The following is a 21945-nucleotide window of genomic DNA, read 5'->3' on the forward strand; positions in this document are numbered from 1 at the left end:
ATTTATCCACACCAAACGCTGCGTTTTGACTTTTGAGTGTTGATTTGACCATTATCAAGTGATGGCGATGATGGCTGCGACGACACTCACAGTCACACCGCCGAGATGGTCGTGGCGTCCAACTCGTCGTTCCTTTTCCCGCCAAATGCATCCACGGCTGAGAGGTGCGTGCTTCAATCGACAGTTTTACCGTGCAAAACTACATGTATTGAATTATTAATTTGGATTGTGTTTTGTAGGTTTGGGAATGTACAGAAATGGTGGTGTCTCTGGGAGCAATTGGGCTTTTGAAATCCTTCCGAGTGGTGAAAAGGCATAGTTGGATGAGCAGGATGTGGTGAGGTTTATTGATCCCTTTCGACCCATCTTCCTATAATCCCGCTGCATACCTATGGTATCTATTATGCTTTCTCATGCTGCTTGCAACTCTTACAATGCCATCCACTTCTCTCACTCTCTGTGTTCAGGAAAAAAATTGAAGATATTCCTCAGCAAAGACGGCATCGACTTCTCCGATTGTTAAAACCTAGGTCTTTTATTTTTCCTTACTCTTTTTTTAATTCCACTTTTATCTTATCTTACATTAACACTGCGATTTTCTGATAAAAAAAAGAAACTTACACTGCGAGTTTTTGGGCAGACTTGTATCAATGGCTTGGCAGATAGCTGGTACACGATATGAGGATCCCAAGTTAGTAAAGAAAAGTGCTTCTACGTTCCAACAAAGATGATATCATGCTTGAATATTATAACTCCTCATCAAGTGGAGGTTAGTCAACACATTCATCGTCGTTGTGTTGTTGGTATTAGTCAATGTTGTTAAAACCTACATAATCAATGCATTCTGTTTCCTACAGCCTTCCATTCTTTGCTGACCTCCACGTCAAGGAATGGAGCAGTAATTGATGGCCAACTTTGCTCCCTAATACCATGCACACTTCAATCCCAGTGCTCAAAATAAATGTCTTCCCTTTTCTTATATATATTTATATAAGATTTTCCTATTTCATTTTACTGGATTCGTAACTACCTTCCATTTGAATTAGGAAATACTACTTATTTCCCTGCAAATTTCACCTGCCTTCTTTCATGGCTTCCTGTTCCAACACTTCTGCCACTGTGTACCTCAGTGTGTCTCGTGTGCTGAACGTATTTGTCATGGTTTCTTTTCATGTCTATTAGCTTCTCACTTTTGGCATGCTTAAAAATTTTAAACTAACTTTATTAATATTCAACTTTGTTACATAGGACCAATGTCAATTTCCTAGATCAATTCCTTCAGAAAGGTAAATTCACCATTTCATTTTTGCTTTTTGCTCTTGTACAGTTGATACATTTTGAAGAGTTAACACCTTTGCTACTTTTTAAGGCTATATTTACTAGCAAGGATGGGCAGGCATATCGACGATTCATTAGTAAGTTTCTTAATTTTTGGCAGAGAAATGCATGGATACCTTTACACAATTACTCATTTTAGTGAAAAATACCCACCAATCTTAAATGCTGTTGCACCTTATATCTCCAGGTTGCATTGTTACTATGATTGTGAATGCCACTTTAAAGTCCAATTATATAACAGCATGGAGGCAAAAGAAAAATGAAACTGAATATTTGCTTGTCTTGAGTACTACCATATATACCTTTCCAAATTCATGCAATTTTGTGAGATAACCATTCAGTTATTCTTGTCAGAAAAATTGAAAAAATAATATTGTGACAACTTAAGTTTGTAATCACCAGTCTTTTCATACTTTTGAGAGGCTATAATATTTATATGGTGCCTCAGCTGTTCATATTGATTCACAAAATATTGAAAGAATGGTTATTTTTAGATAAACAGTACACTCAGTCACTCACATGCAGTTGCATACAAAAGGAAAGGAACAAAAGAAACTTATTTTTCTCACACGCAATACTTGAAATCAATCCATAATATTGAATTTGTACTCTCTTTTCTTTACACTAAGGGGTCAAACTGTGAAAATAAGTTTATATATGATTGTCCAACAATAGAAAGTCAAATAATGTACATTGTCATAATTAGCTTTACACCTTTACCTGTTTAGTGGTCCCTCTTTAATTCATTAAATTCTGGTTTCGGAATCCTACTGTTTCAATAATCTGTATAGAATCATAGAAGAAGATTGAAGAGTAATCTTGCCGGTTTTCCTTCAAGATGTTCATATAATTGTGGTTTAATCAAGGATCTTTGATGAATTCATTTGTGATGCCTGGCTTGGTTTTTTTCTTCTATAGCTGCATTGTGGTTCATTCTTTCAAGGTTAAATTCGATTGTCCTTACTATTAACATTAATTACATATTTTATGAATTTCACTACCTCCCAGGTGGATCGGTTTTGGCTGCATTTGCTGACTCCTTTGCTCCCTTGTATTTTGCAGTGAGAAAACTTAAGGAAGTGATGTCAACAGAGCAGCCATGTGATTTAGCATATGAATTCGGGGATGGACTACATGATATCAAAGAGCTCCCATTAGGCTTTCCAAGACCAGGTAGGGTCTTATGTTTATTTTTTTTGTTAAAGTTAGGTGCTATTATATTTCTTTCATAAGGGGATAATCTTAATATTTACAACTTTAAGTACACATGTTATATAGTTTAAAGTATTTATATTGACTTCTAGATGTTAAAATTTAACGTAAAATTTCTGTGATAGATGTCTGCATGGTGTATCTTGTGGCATTATTTTCTTGGTGACTCTTTTCTTGTTATATATTGTATCTCTTTGTTGGTTTACCCTGTAATATACACTGGAGGCCAAGTTGGGTGGTCATATTATTGTTCAAAGTCCTGGCACGCCCCAATTTTGTTTTATATTTAATTTGCTTTTGTTTTTGCAGTTAAACATCCTTATCCTTTCAACGATCAAATTGTTGTGTATGTTCGCTATCTAGGACCTGGGGTTTCAGTAGGGCAAGCATGGCAAGAGGGGACAAAGTTGGAGCAAGTCCCACATAAGTTATATGGGGAGATTTTAATGGTGAAGGATTGCACATCATTAAGAGAAGATCAATGAAGAAAGTGATTAGTTCTCCCTTAGATAAAATTAAACGACTCTTTTGTTAAAAATTTTGCACATATCAAGGATGTTGTCTATCAAGTAATGATGTGTGAACAGACAAGTTTCTAAGGCATATGAGGGAAATATGACTCCATGTCCATGTTTGCTGTTTCTGTATAGACGAATCAGTGTAGAACTAGTTTAGAGAATAGTACGTTGAATGTGATGTTCCATGTTTGGCTGTAAGGTAAGGTGAAATGAGAAGTGACTGCAACATTCTCAGCAAAGCAATGTTTAATATCCTTATTCAAATTCAAGATAGTTTGTACTTCATAGACATTAAATATTTAGGTTGACATACTGTTTTCTTTTTGTAACATCCAAGCATAGTACAACCTCACATGTGATGTCGAGAAGAAAATTGCATTTCCCTTTCCTCAACAATAACGTTGTAATTACAGGCTACAATACAATTTTTTATGCTTGGCTTGAGTTGAAGCCTAAAGTTGAAAAGAGTTAATATATGAATTAAAAACTCAACTGATAGATGACTTCTGACTGCTTTAAAAATTGTAATAAGAAACCTCGAGGGTAACCTGTAACACAAATATATGGTGTAAAATTTAAATGCTTAAATGGTGAAATGTCTTTTTTCCTTCTTCTCTTATTTTTTAAGGTCAGAATTGTCGGTGGAGAGTAAGTGCATTTCAGTCATAATGGAACACTTGGAGTTAGAGGGAGAGGGACACTGATTTTGGCAATACGGGCCAAGTTTAGTGTCACCTTTAAAGAAGGTTCCAAAGATTGCACGATTATGGCAGCATTAGCAGAAACGTCCAAGGATCGTTTGGTATGGCACTATGGCCGACTGTTGCACTGAATCCTCAATCCCAAAAAGACAAGTTTCTTAAAACATATTCTTACTAGAGCTTTTTCCATAACCAATTCTCTATCAAACTTACTTTGGTATTATTATATGCCAGCAAAGTATTGTAGGTCCGCAGTGTATAAACGAAAAAAAAAACTTGTAATTTTTACTCTTTATTTTTGTATAATGAAGAAATATTTTGAAGAATGTTTTCTCAGGGTTGTATTTGTGTTATACATTAAATATAATATAAAATAATTTATGATTGAGGGACACTGTTTTTATATGTCCATCCTTCGTTTTGTATCCTATCCTCTTTTCTTCTCTTAATTTCAGAAGGTCGAGGTTTGCACTTTAAAGTTCGTGTAAAATTTTGGCTATAATGTCTTAGTAAAGTGCTAAAGAAAGAGTATGTTTGTTATGATGGATTCAGGGCTTAAGTATTTTAAACGCATAAGAAAAAAAATGCTTTGTTGAGACAGCAGGGTCCACCAGCCTTGCTTGAGAGGTATGTGCACATGTGCCCTACAATTATTGAAATGGCGAAATTTGGGACTTAAGTATGCTCTAAAATATCTTTTGGTTATGGTTAAAGCTTGAATTAAAACAAATGGGTCCAATGTGGGACACTCGCACGATTCTCATCCTTGGGCAAATCCATGGCCCAAAATAAATATTAATGAACCAATTCTCCACTGCCAATGCATGCTTTCTCCTCAATCTCCACTCCACTGCCTGCCGACACTATTTTCTTTCCTTTTTCCATTCTAAACTGCTTTCAACGTTTAACTCACAAAAATAAGCATGATATAGATATATTAAATAACCACCAGAGCATAAAGTAAATAGAAAACGAGTAATATACCTACCTTGATAGCATGAATATTGCAAGCTTATGCTTTAAACATAATGCATGTTCGGTAATAAGGAGAGTTGAATTTGTCTTGATTTTATAAAGCAACTAATAGTTGTTTTTGTGATGATTTCACCATGATTTTGTATTCATCATGGTTTTCTATCACCAAACCAAACACACCAATGACATAAAGTGAAATTTTGATCCAGAAACATATAAACCTTGGCATCAGAAGTTTTGTTTGTAGTTGTAACACATCATTGTCATTCAACAGATGCATACATACATATGAACCAAAGGTGATGTAAGCAACATGTTGACAGGGTTATCCTGACATAAATTGAATCAGCTCAACGTCACAGAAAATTGAAAAGGGAAAGAAAAATGAATGTACTGTGATAGACAACAATAGATGGACAAGTAAAGCCAGGAAAAAAAAAAAAAACAGAAAAAATTCTATAAATGCCTTCAAGAATAACACTTATATATGATATGACCCACGGTAGCTTTCAGCATGTTACCTTAGCCATATTCAGGCACCTTGAATATAACTGCCAAAACCAACTGCCTTGTAGCTTATTTGATTATTTAACTTTGTAACAATCAATTTTCTATTTTACACATCCTTTCTGATCCTCTAGTTCATCTGTTCGCCAATTAAATCCAGACCTACAAGGAGGAATGATACACCTTGAAATAGTAAATAATAGAAGTGCATGCCTTGTGCTGATAACAGGCTCCTAACTGCAGCAGTAAGCAGTAAGAATGCAAGGGCAAGCTCTTTCTTATATATCTTGTTCATTTTCTTTACAGGAACTGTTTCTTGGCATTCCTTTATTTTGTTAAGCTCAGAAAGTCCACTATCAGAAGTCCCTCTGTGAAGTTGGAGACTCATTGCCTTTGAATCCCGTTCTTCGGCAGCTAATAGGTCAGGCTCTGATGCCCGACCTGCTTTTTTGGTAACAATCCATTCATATGAACTTCCCAACTGGAACAAACCGGACACCATGGCATTGAATTTGGTTACTGACATTGTGTTCTCAAAAAGGAGGTAAGGAACAATGAAGGGGAAGGATTTCGGGGCAGGAAGAATGTTCAAGAACGACATGAATACAGGAATATAACAAATAACCCAGATTGGAAGCTCAGCTTCTGGGACAAACATTGTCAAAGGAAGAATAATGCAGAATAATGTGAAAGAATAGAAAGGGAGGATTAGCTTTCTAAGCAGAAAAAATAGAAATATTAGGTTGGTTTTCTTCCAGAACGCAATCTGCAATGTGATGAAATCAGAACATGTTTAGATTGTATTTTACTTCAAAACAGTGCATAGGCAATAAAAGAAAATACATCACCTTAGAGGTTATAATCGCTGGAAGGCACAGACGAAATAGTTGCATAGGACCAGAATGCCATCGATGTTGTTGTTTCCTATAAGCTTCATATGATTCAGGAAGCTCACAAAGCACCTGAAAGAAGTTTCTTTAGACTAAAACTGCAACCTAAATTGTACACATCAACAGTTTTTCACCCCAAAATTTAGTGTAGCATGCCTTTCAATTACTGCAGATAATTACTTCACCAATTCAAGTTCGTCCTACCTTTCCAAATCAATAAATACTAAAAGTATTATTGTCAGTTATAGGCAAATAGAAATTGATACATACTGAGTCCATTAACTTTGATTAAAACCAAAAGGCAAAACAAAACATGTCTTCTACAGTAACAAAAGGGTTACCTTCACATCATTGAGAAAGATAAATTTCCATCCATTCAGATGGGCTCGGACAGCTATATCCATGTCTTCTACAGTTGTCCTCTCAAGCCAGCCACCAGATTCTTCAAGTGCTTTTATTCTCCAAACACCAGCAGTTCCATTAAAACCAAAGAAATTAAGGAAGACACCATTAACCTGCTGTTCAACCTCAAAGTGGAAGCAGAGATTAATATTTTGGAGTCTTGTCAGTAAGTTCTCATCCTTGTTTACAAAAGCCCACCTAGCCTGAACCAATGCCAGCTCAGGATTTCCCTGCAGAGCAGACTTAAGAATGAGAAAGGGAAAGTAATGGATAGATTATGAAATACTCCAGTAGTAACTAGTAAGAATCAGATAAACTTAGTCACCTTAAAATGTGGAACAGTTTGCTTGAGGAAATCTGGATTTGGTTGGAAATCAGCATCGAAAATCGCAACGAACTCATAATCTTTGACGCAATCACAGCTCATTGCAGACTTGAGATTACCCGCTTTGTAACCAGTTCTAAACTTCCTATGACGGTAGATTATGTTAACACCTTTTTGGCTCCACTTAGAGACTTCTCCCTTGATTAACCACTGTATGCCCTCATCATCAGAGTCATCCAAAACTTGAATAAGCAAGCGATCTTTTGGCCAATCAAGTTGGCTGACTGCTGAAATAGATTGATCATATACCTACACTTAATGCCAAACTGATTAACATCATTATGGGGAATTAGAGTAATGATCCACAAAATCTAGTTACTGCCTTCCAGATAAATAATCAAAGAGGGACATTTTTATTATTACTACAATTCAACACAGCAAACTTTATGATAAGAGTAAATCATAATATGTTCAAAGAAACCACTTCATGATTGATTGGTTTTGAATAAACAGCACCGACATTTTTTGTTTTAAATAAAAAGAAGGACGCAGTAATTACATAGGATTAAGAGAAGAGAAGGGTGTCACCTCTTTCTCATTGCACATGGGAATCTGAACGAGTACCATAGGATATCCATCGTTGGATCCTTCCAAATCATGTGAGTTGAGGGAATCCCCATCAATGACGACGGGCTTAATCTTGTTGAATTTGATCCAGAAGCAACCTAAGCAAAGCACCATTCGATCCACGGACTGAATTAAGAAGAGAAGAATGCAGAAGGTTGATAGGGACTGAATTAGGGGAGCAATATAGTCTACCCGGAACTCCAGCCACCTAACATAGGCAGTGTGAAACCATCCAGTGATCTCCGAAGTTTGAGGAATTAGGTGCAAGTTATTATGGTTGTGAAAGTAGCGCCACCCTTTGAAGTGAGCAACCAGTTCAAAAGACAGGAATGCCAAAGCCATCACCAGGAAAGTGAGAATTACTCGAAACAGAAACTTTGCCTTGGAAGACATCTCAGTCTCCACGTGCCCCAAAAACAACCTTTTTTTAACAGCATGGAGCAATGAACAAAGAGAATTTCCGAGCCAAGAAAGGAAACCGACAAATCTATGCGCCCTGAGAAGGAGAAGCCATGTAAACTGCTTAGCATTTTTACCTCTGTCTTTGTCAACTGGCTGAAATGCCGAGTCTGGCGCATCTATTTCAAGCACCGAGTAATTGGGGTTCTCCATAGTCACCACAACCGGGTTTCCTTTCCTAGAACTCGAACTCGAACTCTCCTTAACCCACCACTTTGAAAAATCTATGCTTGGACTTGGACCCATATGGTTGCTGAATAACACAAACAAACTACAAGAGCCAAAGCCTACTTTTCAAAAACAGTAACAACACTCACAACAAGTCACAAGCCCATGGCCATTACTGAGAAAGTTGAAAAATATCCATTTTGGTTAAAGGAAGGAGTGGACAGTGTCAGATCCACGAGTTTAGAATCCTATGAGCAGCTAGCGCAGTACAAGGCAAGGCAAGTTTTTGGTCTGAATGCAGTGCAGGAAAAGGTATAGAGAAGAGGAGCATAAGTAAGAAGAGAGTGTGTGTGGGAGTGAGTGAGCGAGCGTGGGGTTGTTTTGTCTTGCTTTCTTTATTGCAGTTTTGAAATTACCAAGATGGGTTACTACTTACTACTACTCTTCCAATGTTGAAGACGTAATCCATGTGGCCATGATTAATGAACCAGTTAATGCAGCAACTACAATAACAAACAAACAAACAAAACTTGCCTAACTCTCCACTGGCCACTGCTACCATGGGTTAGAGGGAGGTCATCCATCCATCTCTATTGGTCAACAATTATGACCATGTCATAGTCCATCAGCGTATACTTTCAAGTCAGAACTCAGAAGAGAATAAATAATAAAGGGAGAGAAAATTGTATAAATAAATAAAAGATAAAAGATTAAAAAAAAAAGAGTGTAGCATAAGTATAAAAATTAAAGCATAAATTCTAAAATCATTTACTTCTAGTGCAGTCAAAGTGTAAATACTTCTTGCACTAATCAAAAATTGCCATAAGTATATTTTTGTAATTTTTCTAAAAAGTGAATAAACTTATGATAGATAATGATTCCTGGTTGAATGGCATTATTTTCATTTTCTCTGCCAATAACATAAAATAGCAAGCCTAGAAAATTTAGGAAAACGAACATCGGTCCAGTCTATCCTTAAGATATTACAAATAAAATCAAGCATAAAATAATAATAATAATAATAATAAAACATGATACTAACTATGCATTTGCATCCCATACTTCACCACAATTTCTGCAACTTGATCAGATTCTGAAAAAACATGAACCCAATAAACATGACCTTCTTACTTATAAGTATCTTGGATAGCCTTAACCAAATTGGAGCATGGATAAACTGACAGTATGTAAGTATCATTACTTATTATAGTTTTTAGTTAATTTTTATTATTAAATAAATTTTATATGACTTGTTAGATAAATAATAAACTATAATCAAAATTATAATTTATTTGAATCTCATTGCATAATAAAATATTTTAGAGAATAAGATTTTATTATTCTTATTATTGCTAATCAAAGTTAATAAGCAAATCTTTAGATTATACAAATAAAAAAAAGTTATCTTGATAATTAATTACAAGAAATAAGTTTTATATTTGTATAAGAAGGGGCAACGCCCCCACAAAATCAAAGCCCAGAAATTAGTTAAAAAAATCTTAATTAAAAAGTATAATTTTTTACAGAAATTTTATTTGAAAGAAAGTATATTGTTGAGCAATAGACATTAATTGATCCCATGTCAAGGCAAGGTAATATGGGTCTTGAGAATGGGGCCTAACATGTGTGGAAGTCGAGTTTGTTTGGGCTTAGAGAATAGTCCATAGTCCATAAGCATAGCATAGAGTGATAGGTAAAAGAAGAAAGGTAGAAGATCGAAGAGAGAAAGAGAGTGAAGAGAGAAGAAGATGGCGTCGAGCGGAGCGGTGCCGTTTTGGAGGGCAGCGGGGATGACATACATCACATACTCAAACATATGCGCGAATCTGGTCAGGAATTGCCTCAAGGAACCCTACAAGGCTGAAGCCATCTCTCGTGAGAAGGTCCATTTTGCTCTCTCCAAATGGGTCGACGCCAAGCCTGAAAAACCTAGTACGCCTCTTCTCTTTTATTACTGCGCTTCCACCATCAATCATTTTATTTTCATATTAATCGATCCTCTCATTCCCCTAATTAAATTACCCTAAATCCTGCATCACCAATTTTTATACTTTATGTTCGTCATAACCATCTCATGCTAGGATCCATTCCCGTATAGTGCGGATTAATTGTTGCCAGATCCATTTCTCTGCTGCTATTTCTTTATATATATATATATATATATATATATATATATATATATATATATATATATATATATATATATATATTTTCAATTGGCATGCTTCTCTATCCTTTCTCACTGTTTTTGTTTTATTCTTAATTCTATGCACTTGGTAAGGATTAATGGAGAATGCTTTCGCCACATCGTTAGCTGCAAAACAGATTTATTAGCCTAAAATGATTCACTTCGTAAGGATTAGTGGGGAATGCATTCACCCCAGGGTCCTCTTTCTTGTTTTAAAGAGAGGATGGGTATTGAAGTAGATTATTGATAACCATTCTTAACATACTTTCATGTGCTGAACAAGCATTTGGGTTAGAGGGGTGCAATGGTTATCCAAACCTGCACTATATTGTTAGTTGTTTACAACGTTGTTTTTAGTTAATGGCATTTTTCTGTTACTCATTATCGTCAAATGTTTTGCAGCAAAAGTGCTAACATTATGTTCATGTATTCTGATCAAAGTGATCTATATTATTTTTTCAGCTATTCGTTCAGACACCCCAGAGCAGTGATCCGGAATAGTTGGAAGCTATAAATGCATAAATCTTTGAGATCTGGAAGTTCATTGTCATTTTGAACCTTTCTGTGATGTTTAATTCCTTTGCTTCTTTTTTTTTTCATTCCATGAAATGGAACATACACTGGATTTTGATTTGCATGATTAATCTTGTAATAATAAAAGTTTAAACAAATGATTTTGAACTTATTGTCAAGTGGCTGTGTAACTTGAGTCTGCTTCTAGGTCCTGAAATGAGAAAGCTGCCCGATTAAGTTGGGGCATAAGTTTATGAAAGTTAAATGGCAACGTCCCTTCCTTGAATGAATCGTAGAAAAAATTGAAATATTTCAATGCATTATTACTTGCAAAGTCATGAAGGCAAGGTTTTAAACATGTTTGGAACACAAGTAAAATTGAAAGATCATGCCTCATGGAAGCCAGGATTGCTCCATGGTGTTTTTCTTTTTTTTTGCTGAGTGCCAAACTGCCTATGGTTTTAAATGATGTAATTCGTGAAGGAAAGTGGGATTTATTAAACATGTTTTTTGCTGAGTGCCAAACTGCCTATGGTTTTTTTCAATGCATTATTACTTGCAAAGTCATGAAGGCAAGGTTTTAAACATGTTTGGAACACAAGCAAAATTGAAAGATCATGCCTCATGGAAGCCAGGATTGCTCCATGGTGTTTTTCTTTTTTTTTGCTGAGTGCCAAACTGCCTATGGTTTTCAATGATGTAATTCGTGAAGGAAAGTGGGATTTATATCATATGCAATACACATGTCAACCGTTGTTCCAAGTAGTCATTTTGGTGGTTCGAAAGTCTTTTTAATGGTTAATGACAAGCGGGTCGCTGGTGCATTTGACTGATGATTTGTGATTACCCATGGCCGAATGGCACTAATGCGTATTAAAAGAAATATAGTGACATCAATCAACCCAATAGCAAAACTTGAAGCTAGGGAATGACTGCACTTGCTATGATGGTTTTCTTGACTGCTAATGCCATTTTTTTAACCGCCTCCGTCGAAACAATAACTGAAAACAGAAGCATTAGGCATCCTAGCTGAACATTCTCTACCTGCCTATTGATGAACGGGTTTTGCGTGGCAGTTGGCTCAAATTTGATCATTTCGTAGTTAGTTAATTAGGATTAAGGACAGGATTCAAATAGTATTATTAAATATATTGAGATTTTTACTTATTAAAATATAACTCTAATTTTACTCTTTAGGTGTGAATTCTTTCTAAAACATTTTTATATATAAAATAAAGTTTTTTGCCTAAAGAAACAAGATTGGCCACAAAATTATAAAATAATACAAAGCAGGCCGTCATTTTTATTGTTTTTCATCGGAGAAAACAAAGAATTTCCCCTTTAAATTGAATGAGTAAGAGAGTCATGAGGTTCACAATCGATGTGAAATGTAGAAGGTAAGGAAATATGTATAAATTAAAAGAGTTGTTCAAATTTGGATTCTCTCATATGATGAAATGGCTAAATTGCTAATTTTTTATTATTCTAGATGTTGTTTGCGATGCTTTATAGGTAGTCTCATGCATCTGCTTTATCCTCCCATTTCTTGTTACTAATATAATATAATTCCCTCACAGAGAGAGAGAGAGAGAGATAAACTTGCTGCCATAGGTTTTCATTCATCCGCAATATCAATATAATCATTTTGTTCTACCGTCTAAATCTAATTATAATTCAATTAATGAGAAATAACAATGAGCCCTGAAAACAAAATCTTCAAAGAACTTAAAAATTACAGTAATGTTTTACATACCTTTCTATGGGTAAGAGTCGGAAGAAAGAAAGAGAGATAAAAAAAAAGAGCGAAATGAGAAATATGATCATGTTAAGAAATACAAACAAACAAAAAAAAAGAGATGTTAAGAAAGTATGAAAAGGCAAAATCTTAACAATGAAATCATTACATTATGAAAACATGATATTTCTTTCATATACACAATAAGTCATATTTACATTTTTTTAATCTCTCTTGATAAATATTCAATAACTAAGGCCTATTCCGTATTATTTTAAAAAAAAAAAATTAAAGCATGTTAAGATATATGTGAATATATATTATAATTTAGGTATACATATATTTAGTTTGTTAAGCATATTATTAGTTTCCTATTATTATTAGTTTCCTAGTTTCCTAAGACTAGGCCTTTTACATTGCATACATTCCAAGTCAATGAATGAATCGGGGAGGAGAAAAATATTCTTTTATGGTATCCAAGGGAATAAGGAAAAAACCGTTCCTTACTGGGGATTGCGCAGTGAGCCCTCTTCTAATGGAATTGCATTCCCCTTCTTCCACTGCTTATGATTTCTTGTGTGATGATATGAGTGCCTATACAATGCATCACCTTCACAATCAATCTCCTCTACTCCTATCTCCACACCAGCGGACCAAACAGTAACTTCTCTTCCTATTCCTCTTCTTCTTCATTCCCCTTCATCTCTCTTATTTCTTCTTCTTCTCACTGTCATGACAGACAAGAGTTCTTTCCATCTAGTTCTTGCGGGTTCTAATATACGAAATCATATCTCCATCACTCTTGAAATGGAAAATGTCTAATACTCTACATGGGCAGAGCTTTTTAAAATTATTGCACGTTCTCATAAGGTCCTTCATCACATTATTCCTCCTACCAACGACAAAGAGAAGGTACCTGCGAGGATGAAAAAAAATTATGGTCGACTCTTGATGCTACGATTCTTTCCTAGCTTTATGCAACCATCTCCAATGACTTGTTGCATACAATTATTGAACCCCATGCCATGATCATGGATGCTTGGAATAGGTTGAGAGATATTTTCCAAGACAACAAACATTCTCATGTGGTAACTCTTGAGGCCGAATTCTCCAATACTAAGATGGAGAATTTTCCAAATGCTTTGGCATATTGTCAACATCTCAAGTCCCTTGTTGATCAGTTGAAAAATGTTGAAGCACCGGTGTCGGAGAGCCGCTTCGTCATTCAACTTGTTTCGGGGCTTCCGTGTGTGTTGTTTGATGAGTTTAAGGACAATCTCAGTATTCGTGGTCTTCTTGTTTCGACTGCCGGTAGGTTAAGATATATGTGAATATATCTTGTTATTGTAATTTAGGTAAACATATATTTAATTTGTTAAATATATGCTTACCTAAATTACAATAACAATATATTCACAAACAAAGCAATATTTTAACTTTAACATCGCATTTGACTCATTCCTCCTTTTACCTATCTTCTGTCAAAAAAATAAAATTAAGGAGAGCTAAAAACAAAACAATTCCACTGCAATTTAATACCCATTTTTTTTTAATGATTTGAAATGTACTGGATTATATTATATCATTTAAAAATAGTTCAGATAAAAAAAAAAACCCTTCCTTTAACGGTAAATCTCACATTGAGGAATGAAAATGTTACATCCAAATGTTTTTCTTCTTTTAACTAGCAATCAAGACTTCCTTCCTTCCGTTTCTGTATACAGGATTTAACGCCCAATGTAACGTATAATTTAAAAAGTAAAAAAGCGCCTATGATTGTCATTTTCCTAATTACAGAGTAAACAAACAATGATCACATCATTATCGAATATCTTACTGCCAAATAATTTCACATTAATTTAAAAAATTTAAACATCCACTTTGGGTGCAAAGGGTCCATGATTTACAGGCAAACAAGAAAGGAGAATATGTTTGTAGAAGCACGTTATTAGTTGAAGAGGTTAGAGCGAAAAGTAATTTTTATTTATTTTATATTTTTACAAAAAGAAGAAGAAAAGAAACGTAAGGCGTGGTGTGCTGGCAATCTCTGTCTTAACTCTTACCATCACCGCTTTCTTAGGGATCAGAGAGAAATTGAAACGAAACAGCGTCTTCTCTTTGCTGTTGCTGAGTCTGAGTAAGCTTTCATGCTGCATTTTTTCCTCTCTTTTTGTAGATTAGTGCGTGGATCTACCTTTTAACCCTAAACTTGTGATTGGTGATCTTAGTTTGAATCTCGTGGATATGGCGTCGGGGAAGACATCTCGGTCGAGAAGCGCAATGGCGAGTGCCAAGGAGAACGGACCTAAGCTCGAAGAAGGTCTCAATCCCTTCAAGTCTGATAAATTCGATGCCGAGTCCTATGTCCAGTCCAATTGCTCCCTCAACGATAAGGTTCATTTCATTTTCCTCTTTACATTACGTGCATATTCAATGATCCACGTTGTTTGATTTTCTTCCTTTCAAACCCCAGCTTTTTCAATTGCATTCGTGCCTCATTCAACATATGTAGTTTATCCCTGCTTACTTCATTTTTTTTAATTCTCTCTTGATAATAGCATTTTAATTCCATTCCTAAAAGCCAGCAAGTCAAGAGAGGATAAGCTCTTTTTTAGATTGATGTATAGTGTCTCACACCCTGGCAACATCTGATATCCTTTGTAAATCCTGTTATTCATAAAAGTAACAGTTTGAGATCATTTTTTATTCATAATTGACCATTTTACTGACTGAAAAGGGTTTCCTACCTTCACTATGCTGTATATGTTTATTAGACACATGCCTTCTTCAGCATTTATCTAAGACTCATGTACTTGTTAAATAGCTTTGATGTGCTCATCATATGTCATGTAGTCAATAACCACTTAGTCATAATTTTATTTCAATTAGGGGTTTGGGTAAACTTCTCCACAAACACTTCTAGGAGAAGAAAATATGAAGGAAAAATGAAATAAGCTTTTCCATAAGCTAATAAGTGGAAAATTAAGTTTTTGATTAAGCTAATATGAGAGATCTTTTGCAAATTAACTTATACGTAAGCTACTTTAGCTTTTGGAGAAGCTTATTTCATTTTTTCTTCTTATTTTCTTCTCCTATAAATACTTATGGAGAAATTTATCCAAACAGGGACTTAGTCATTTGTAGTGGTGAAACCTGTTATTGGATACGTCTAGTTCACATCAGGTAGAGAAAAATTTTCGTGTTCTTCACATTGAGCAATGCTACTTTATTCTTCAGGAAATTAAGCAATTGTGCACATATTTGGTGGACTTGAAGAAAGCGTCTGCTGAGGAGATGCGTCGAAGTGTCTATGCTAACTATGCAGCTTTCATACGGTTAGTTGTGTGTTAGTATGTATCAATATTTTGAAATCTGCATTGGTCCTTTTACTAGTAAAGAAAGATATTCAAGGTTTTGAAATCGAGCTGAAACTTTGTTAGACAATATGTAAACAATATTAACATACACACATGAAGTACTAAAGTACATGAGTGTAATTATAGATGCAAAAATATATCTCTAATTTAATCAACTTGATTCATGATAATACAATAAATTATCGTGGATGGGGAGAGACAAAGGAAGTGGGTCGTTCAGGCACTGTGTGACTGTTTGGGGATGCAGCTGTTTCTTGAAAATTGTTTTATAATATTAATAACAATTAACAACACACAAACAATGATTTTCACGTTCAGCCTATGAATGAAGAGAAAGAAAGAAAATGATATTTGAAAATTTCTATTGTTTGGGACTTTGCGAAAGGCGAAGATAGTTTAAATAGATTATGAAACAAAAAAATCTTTCAAAGTTTTCTCTTCATTTCAATTTCGAAGTTTTCTCTTTCCTTTTTTTTCTTTCCTCTCATCCAAACCAACTTCTTATTGGAAACAGGTCCTCTTCAGTGGGGAAAAAAAACTTGGCATGGTCAAGTATCATGTTCTCACTGTTTATTCTTTTAAACCTCAAATTTATAATAGAAATATATTATATTAAAATACAATTTATTGAAGGGTTAATATCTCATACAGTGTTAGCCTCTGCAGAGGATTTGTTCCCCCTTTTTTTTTTTTGCTAAAATCCTATCTCATGTGATGCTTGTGGCTTCTGCCTCTAAACCCATTGGTGCCCTTTAATCATTTTAAATATAATTTTATTTCTTATCATTTAATTCTTAAAAAATCAATTTTTAAAAAAAAATTAATTGCATCCTATTAATAATTCATGTGATTAAGTTTTTATTAGATTTTTGTTACGAAAAGTTAAAATAATCCTTTTATTTTTCTTAGAATGTGGGTTTGGACCTAACTCAAAATCAAAAACTAGCTCATAGGGTGAGGATTGCCCCCACTTATATACTTTATCTTGGCACTATCTCTGGAAAATGTGGGACCAGGATTTTTCTGCCCCTAAACCCATTGGTGCCCTTTAATAATTTTAAATATGATTTTATTTCTTATCATTTAAATTCTTAAAAAATCAATTTCAAAAAAATATTTAATTCCATCCTATTCATAATTCATGTGATTAAGTTTTTATTAGATTTTTGTTGCAAAAAAATAAAATGATATTTTTATTTTTCTTAGAATGTGAGTTTGGGTTTAACTCAAAACCAAAAGTTAACTCATAGGGTGAGGGTTGTCCCCTCTTATATATTTTATTTTGGCACTATCTCTAACAGATGTGGGACTTGGGTTTTTCTCAATAATTTTGAATATGAAATGATAATTTATTTTATTGTTTATGATATTCTAAAAATTGTCATTTAAGAATTTAATTGTAATGCATTTATAAAATAGAAGGGGTTTTGTGTATTTTTAACAAATAGAGGAGGTTGGTATAATGAGACAAAACCTATAATAGGGATATGAATTTTATACAAAAACAAAGATTGTGGGTTTAAATTAACATATTTATAAAATAAGAGGGATTTTGTGTAGGTTTAAGAAATAGAGGGAGTTTTGTGTAAGAAGTGCAAAATAGGAGATCCGAGTGATTTACTCTTTTTTTTTTTTATTTTACCTCTTCTATATTTGGACCTTAAATAATAGCTGCTGCAATATGTTTTAGCTAATGTTAGTTAGCTGATATATTGTTGGTCATATTTTGAATCTAAGCAATATTTAAACGTTACAGAACATCTAAGGAGATATCTGATTTAGAGGGGGAGCTTTCATCTATTAGAAACCTGCTCTCTACACAAGCTGCCTTGATACATGGTTTGGCTGAAGGAGTTCACATTGATTCATTATCAATCTCAAATTCTGATGATTTTTCCGTAAATGCCACATCAGATTCTGAAGATAAGGAGATATCAGACCTAGACAAATGGTTGGTAGAGTTTCCTGATCTCTTGGATGTTCTCTTGGCTGAAAGGCGAGTGGAAGAAGCTTTGGCTGCTCTTGATGAAGGAGAATGTGTAGTTTCTGAGGCAAAAGAGATGAAATCTATCAACCCATCTGTACTTTTGTCTCTACAGAATTCCATTGGTGAACGTAGACAAAAGTTAGCTGATCAGCTTGCTGAAGCTGCTTGTCAGCCCTCAACACGTGGTGCGGAACTCCGTGCATCAGTTTCTGCCCTTAAAAAACTTGGAGATGGTCCCCATGCTCACAGCTTGCTACTTAATGCCCATCAGCAACGATATCAGTATAACATGCAAAGTCTTCGGCCATCAAGCACCTCATATGGTGGAGCATATACTGCAGCTCTTGCCCAACTGGTATTCTCTGCAGTAGCACAAGCTGCAAGTGATTCATTGGCTATTTTTGGTGAGGAGCCAGCTTATACTTCTGAACTTGTGATGTGGGCTACAAAACAAACAGAGGCATTTTCTTTTCTGGTGAAAAGGCATGCATTAGCCTCGTCAGCAGCTGCAGGAGGTTTAAGAGCTGCTGCAGAGTGTGTTCAAATAGCATTGGGTCATTGCTCATTGTTGGAAGCTCGTGGCCTGGCTCTTTGTCCTGTTCTGTTGAAACTTTTTAGGCCTAGTGTTGAGCAAGCACTAGATGCTAATTTGAAACGAATTCAAGAGAGTACTGCTGCTTTGGCTGCGGCTGATGATTGGGTACTTACATACTCTCCTACATCTAATCGCCGGACTAGTAGGCCTTCAAGTATATCCATTAGTAATACAACAGCATTTCAACATAAACTGACAAGCAGTGCCCATCGCTTCAATTTGATGGTTCAGGTGAGAATTTCTGTCTTGACTTGATATTGACTTGTAACACTGAAGTACTGATCAATGTTTGGAATGGTTTCAGAACAGAGATGTTGCATTTGTTGGGACAGTGTGGGTAGATGTTCTAAAGCAAAGTGTACAAAATATTTTTTATTTTGATATTCAATGTGAATCTTTTCTCTCTTTAAGTGAATATATTTTGAATTTTCTCTTTGTCCTTAGCAGTTAAATCTTTTACATGTTTCCCGTGTTCTAACTGAACAAATGACTTCCTTCTTTCAGAAGACATACTCATCTCTGCACATTTTAATCTTGTTTAACTCCATACTAAGTTCTTTCTATGTTTCCTGTTTGGTTTTAATGCTTATACAGGACTTCTTTGAGGATGTAGGACCACTGCTTAGCATGCAGTTGGGAGGCCAAGCTCTCGAAGGATTGTTTCAAGTATTTAACTCCTATGTGAACATGCTCATAAAAGCATTGCCTGGATCTATGGAGGAAGAAGCAAGCTTTGAAGATGCTGGAAACAAAATTGTACGCATGGCTGAGACTGAGGCTCAGCAAATTGCGTTGCTAGCTAATGCCTCATTACTAGCAGATGAACTACTTCCACGTGCAGCTATGAAGCTTTCCCCTATAAATCAGGCTGCATACAAGGATGATAATCGAAAAAGAACCTCAGAAAGGCAAAATCGTCATCCTGAACAAAGAGAATGGAGGAAAAGACTTGTCAGTTCAGTTGACAGATTGAAAGATACATTCTGTCGTCAACATGCATTGGACCTAATTTTTACAGAGGAAGGTGATAGTCATCTTACTGCTGACATGTATATAAATATGGATGGAAACGCAGAAGTTGAATGGACTCCATCTTCGATTTTTCAGGTAATTTGGAAATCTGATTTTTTTTTGTGTGTGTGAATATATTCTATAGATTTTCTGACTTATCTGCCTCATATTGTTCTTAGAGTGATATTGAAATTGAGGAGTGCTAGCAACACTCTGTATTATTAGTTCAATTTTATTCAAAATTACAAATCACAAGTGAAACTCATTAAATTAGTAGACCCCACAAAAAATTGTGATTTTCAACGAGTTTCAGCCAATAATAATGTGTTGCTAGCAATTCTATTTGAAATTTACTTTCCATTTTCAGCTGTGCTCTGCATAAGATGTGTTTGTAATAACTCTTTTCTTCCCGCCCTTTTTTAGTGGAAAAGTTGTGTGGGGGTGGGGGATTATTGCATGCAACAAGAAGCTCCAGATTCTGATTCTTTCATAGGCTCATGACTGTAGATTCAATGCCTTGTCCCATTTCCAACCATTGGTTAATTTTATTTGACATCTATGTATGCATTCTGAAATAGCTAATTCAATATGGTACTGAACGAAATAATTTTCTGAAAGTATATGTTTCTATTAACCAATTTAAGCGTTCTGTTCTATGATTAACAATCTCATTACAGAAAAGTGAAACTGTTGCAGACATCAGCTGGCTGACTACTAAAGTTGTTAGTCCTAATATATGGAATTATGGATTGAGTTTTCTATTTGAATATATTATTGTGGTTGAATGTGCCCCTCTGTCTACCAGAAGGGAATAAAAATTGTGTCTTATTTCTTAGGTCGCATCAACTTTATAATCATAAAAGAAACTCATATTATATATGTTGTCTGTGTGCATTATGATCAAGTTTTAGGTACTAGCTGCTTACTATCCATATCTTCTATATTTTAGAGATTGAATTTGTTTGAGTTAGTTATCATAATATATATATATATATATATATATATATATATATATATATATATATATATATTATAGGGAGCAATGGATTTTTCTTTTCCCTTTTGCAATATGTGAATTATCTTTCTTTTTTTGCTGAAATTAATATAAATTGTCATCTAACTTCACTGTTGAGTTATGCTACAAATATGATTCAAGATCTGATTAGGCCATTATGTTATTGTCCAGGAGCTTTTTGTAAAACTGAATCGAATGGCCAATATAGCAGCAGATATGTTTGTAGGGAGGGAAAGATTTGCTACGCTGCTCTTGATGAGACTTACAGAAACTGTTATGTTGTGGCTTTCAGAAGACCAGAGCTTTTGGGATGATATTGAGGAAGGGCCAAGGCCTTTAGGTCCCCTTGGTCTTCAACAGGTATGATATTGGAATTTGTTTATTATATCATTCATGATTTTCTTTTAATTTTGGTTACTGGTAACTGTTATAAACCCATATGCCAAAATAGAGAAGAATTGATGCAAATTTTCCACGGTTGAACCTTGTGAAATGCAAAGTTCATTATGGCCTTATAATTTTTTCTTATATTGTGCAGTTCTATTTAGATATGAAGTTTGTCGTATGTTTTGCCTCCCATGGTCGGTACTTGTCAAGGAATTTGCAACGAATTGTCAATGAGATCATAACAAAAGCGATGGCAGCATTTTCTGCAACAGGGATGGATCCATATAGGTAGGCTACTGGTGTCGCCATCGACATTTTATCATTAAAGAAAATATCTTTGCTTTTGCAATTGTTTTTCTATTCAAAGTTGTGAAATTAAATCTGTAAGAGTCTAATATATATATATATTATATTGCCAGAGAACTGCCTGAAGACGAATGGTTTAACGACATATGTCAAGATGCTATGGAAAGACTTAGCGGAAAACCAAAAGAAATAAATGGGGAGAGGGACCTTAACAGCCCTACTGCATCTGTCTCTGCACAGTCAATTTCATCTGTAAGATCTCATAGTAGTTCGTGAGGCTAGTTTCATCCTTGTAAATTAAGTCTATCTTGAAATTGCTAGAAGATTCTTGTACTCTTAAAGATGTCCTGACCTCACGCTGCAATCAGTTTCCCCATCATTTTTTTATTTTCCTAAATTTTTTTGGGAATAACCCAGCATTGTGTAGATTAAGCTTTCCATAGTCAGGTGTTTGGCAATATTTTTTCTCCTGTCAATTTGTCCTTCGGTTTGTAAATGTTGGCTTGATTATTTGGTTCTTATTCTTTCGAAATAAGTGTACTTAATGGATTTTTTTTGTAGCTTTTATTTTTTCCTCCTGACAATAATTCTCAAATAACGATATGCAAACCTAAGTTTCAACGTTTACTAGGATGTATTTTCAGACTTATTCAAGTTTCGTACTTTGAATGCATAAGTTCGTATGAAGAGCACTATGCTTACTAAAAAT

The 21945-nt window shown here is 34.8% G+C and overlaps 4 protein-coding genes across 7 annotated transcripts; 3 read left to right on the top strand and 1 right to left on the bottom strand.

Moving 5' to 3' along the window:
• Window positions 1-31: 31 nt before the first annotated feature.
• Window positions 32-3397, top strand: LOC114422530. Of its 4 annotated transcripts, XR_003668693.1 has the most exons (8): window positions 32-164; window positions 240-337; window positions 468-530; window positions 641-769; window positions 1249-1286; window positions 1370-1415; window positions 2347-2511; window positions 2860-3397. XR_003668693.1 is itself a non-coding variant. In XM_028388929.1 (7 exons), exons 4-7 carry the CDS (start codon window positions 728-730, stop codon window positions 3033-3035), a joined length of 471 nt encoding a protein of 156 aa, XP_028244730.1. In that variant the 5' UTR covers window positions 40-164; window positions 240-394; window positions 468-530; window positions 641-727; the 3' UTR covers window positions 3036-3397. The 4 variants fall into 4 exon arrangements, 3 of the variants coding, with proteins under 3 accessions (XP_028244730.1, XP_028244729.1, XP_028244731.1); XM_028388929.1 differs by lacking the exon at window positions 1249-1286 and having other exon boundaries at window positions 40-164; window positions 240-394; window positions 1328-1415; XM_028388928.1 differs by lacking the exon at window positions 1249-1286 and having other exon boundaries at window positions 40-164; window positions 1328-1415.
• A 1563-nt stretch (window positions 3398-4960) lies between these two features.
• Window positions 4961-8702, bottom strand: LOC114422531 (probable xyloglucan glycosyltransferase 5). Its single transcript, XM_028388931.1, has 5 exons — window positions 7457-8702; window positions 6869-7177; window positions 6483-6773; window positions 6100-6213; window positions 4961-6017 (listed from the first exon to the last, which is right to left on the bottom strand). The coding sequence occupies exons 1-5, from the start codon at window positions 8198-8200 to the stop codon at window positions 5382-5384; spliced, it is 2094 nt and encodes a 697-aa protein (XP_028244732.1). The 5' UTR covers window positions 8201-8702; the 3' UTR covers window positions 4961-5381.
• Window positions 8703-9808: 1106 nt separating this feature from the next.
• Window positions 9809-11082, top strand: LOC114422532 (ATP synthase subunit epsilon, mitochondrial). The gene is made up of 2 exons (XM_028388933.1): window positions 9809-10054; window positions 10773-11082. The coding sequence occupies exons 1-2, from the start codon at window positions 9871-9873 to the stop codon at window positions 10799-10801; spliced, it is 213 nt and encodes a 70-aa protein (XP_028244734.1). The 5' UTR covers window positions 9809-9870; the 3' UTR covers window positions 10802-11082.
• A 3429-nt stretch (window positions 11083-14511) lies between these two features.
• On the top strand, window positions 14512-21861 carry LOC114422533 (exocyst complex component EXO84B-like). The gene is made up of 8 exons (XM_028388934.1): window positions 14512-14695; window positions 14787-14952; window positions 15796-15893; window positions 17692-18748; window positions 19112-19624; window positions 20715-20903; window positions 21082-21218; window positions 21350-21861. The coding sequence occupies exons 2-8, from the start codon at window positions 14803-14805 to the stop codon at window positions 21510-21512; spliced, it is 2307 nt and encodes a 768-aa protein (XP_028244735.1). The 5' UTR covers window positions 14512-14695; window positions 14787-14802; the 3' UTR covers window positions 21513-21861.
• The last annotated feature ends 84 nt before the right edge of the window (window positions 21862-21945 follow it).

This window comes from Glycine soja, chromosome 8 (assembly GCF_004193775.1).
Source record: "Glycine soja cultivar W05 chromosome 8, ASM419377v2, whole genome shotgun sequence".
NCBI classification, from domain to species: domain Eukaryota; kingdom Viridiplantae; phylum Streptophyta; class Magnoliopsida; order Fabales; family Fabaceae; genus Glycine; species Glycine soja.

Bases quoted from the DNA above. Each gene is read 5' to 3' on its own strand.
- LOC114422530 (XM_028388929.1), top strand. From the start codon at position 728: ATGATATCATGCTTGAATATTATAACTCCTCATCAAGTGGAG. The intron at 770-1,327 runs GTTAGTCAACAC...GCTCTTGTACAG, and splicing joins TAACTCCTCATCAAGTGGAG to TTGATACATTTTGAAGAGTT. The intron at 1,416-2,346 runs GTAAGTTTCTTA...ACTACCTCCCAG, and splicing joins GGCATATCGACGATTCATTA to GTGGATCGGTTTTGGCTGCA.
- LOC114422533 (XM_028388934.1), top strand. From the start codon at position 14,803: ATGGCGTCGGGGAAGACATCTCGGTCGAGAAGCGCAATGGCGAGTGCC. The intron at 14,953-15,795 runs GTTCATTTCATT...TTTATTCTTCAG, and splicing joins ATTGCTCCCTCAACGATAAG to GAAATTAAGCAATTGTGCAC. The intron at 19,625-20,714 runs GTAATTTGGAAA...GTTATTGTCCAG, and splicing joins CTCCATCTTCGATTTTTCAG to GAGCTTTTTGTAAAACTGAA.
- LOC114422532 (XM_028388933.1), top strand. From the start codon at position 9,871: ATGGCGTCGAGCGGAGCGGTGCCGTTTTGGAGGGCAGCGGGGATGACA. The intron at 10,055-10,772 runs GTACGCCTCTTC...TTATTTTTTCAG, and splicing joins CGCCAAGCCTGAAAAACCTA to CTATTCGTTCAGACACCCCA.
- LOC114422531 (XM_028388931.1), bottom strand. From the start codon at position 8,200: ATGGGTCCAAGTCCAAGCATAGATTTTTCAAAGTGGTGGGTTAAGGAG. The intron at 6,774-6,868 runs GTGACTAAGTTT...TCTGCTCTGCAG, and splicing joins AAACTGTTCCACATTTTAAG to GGAAATCCTGAGCTGGCATT. The intron at 6,214-6,482 runs GTAACCCTTTTG...AACTTCTTTCAG, and splicing joins TCTTTCTCAATGATGTGAAG to GTGCTTTGTGAGCTTCCTGA.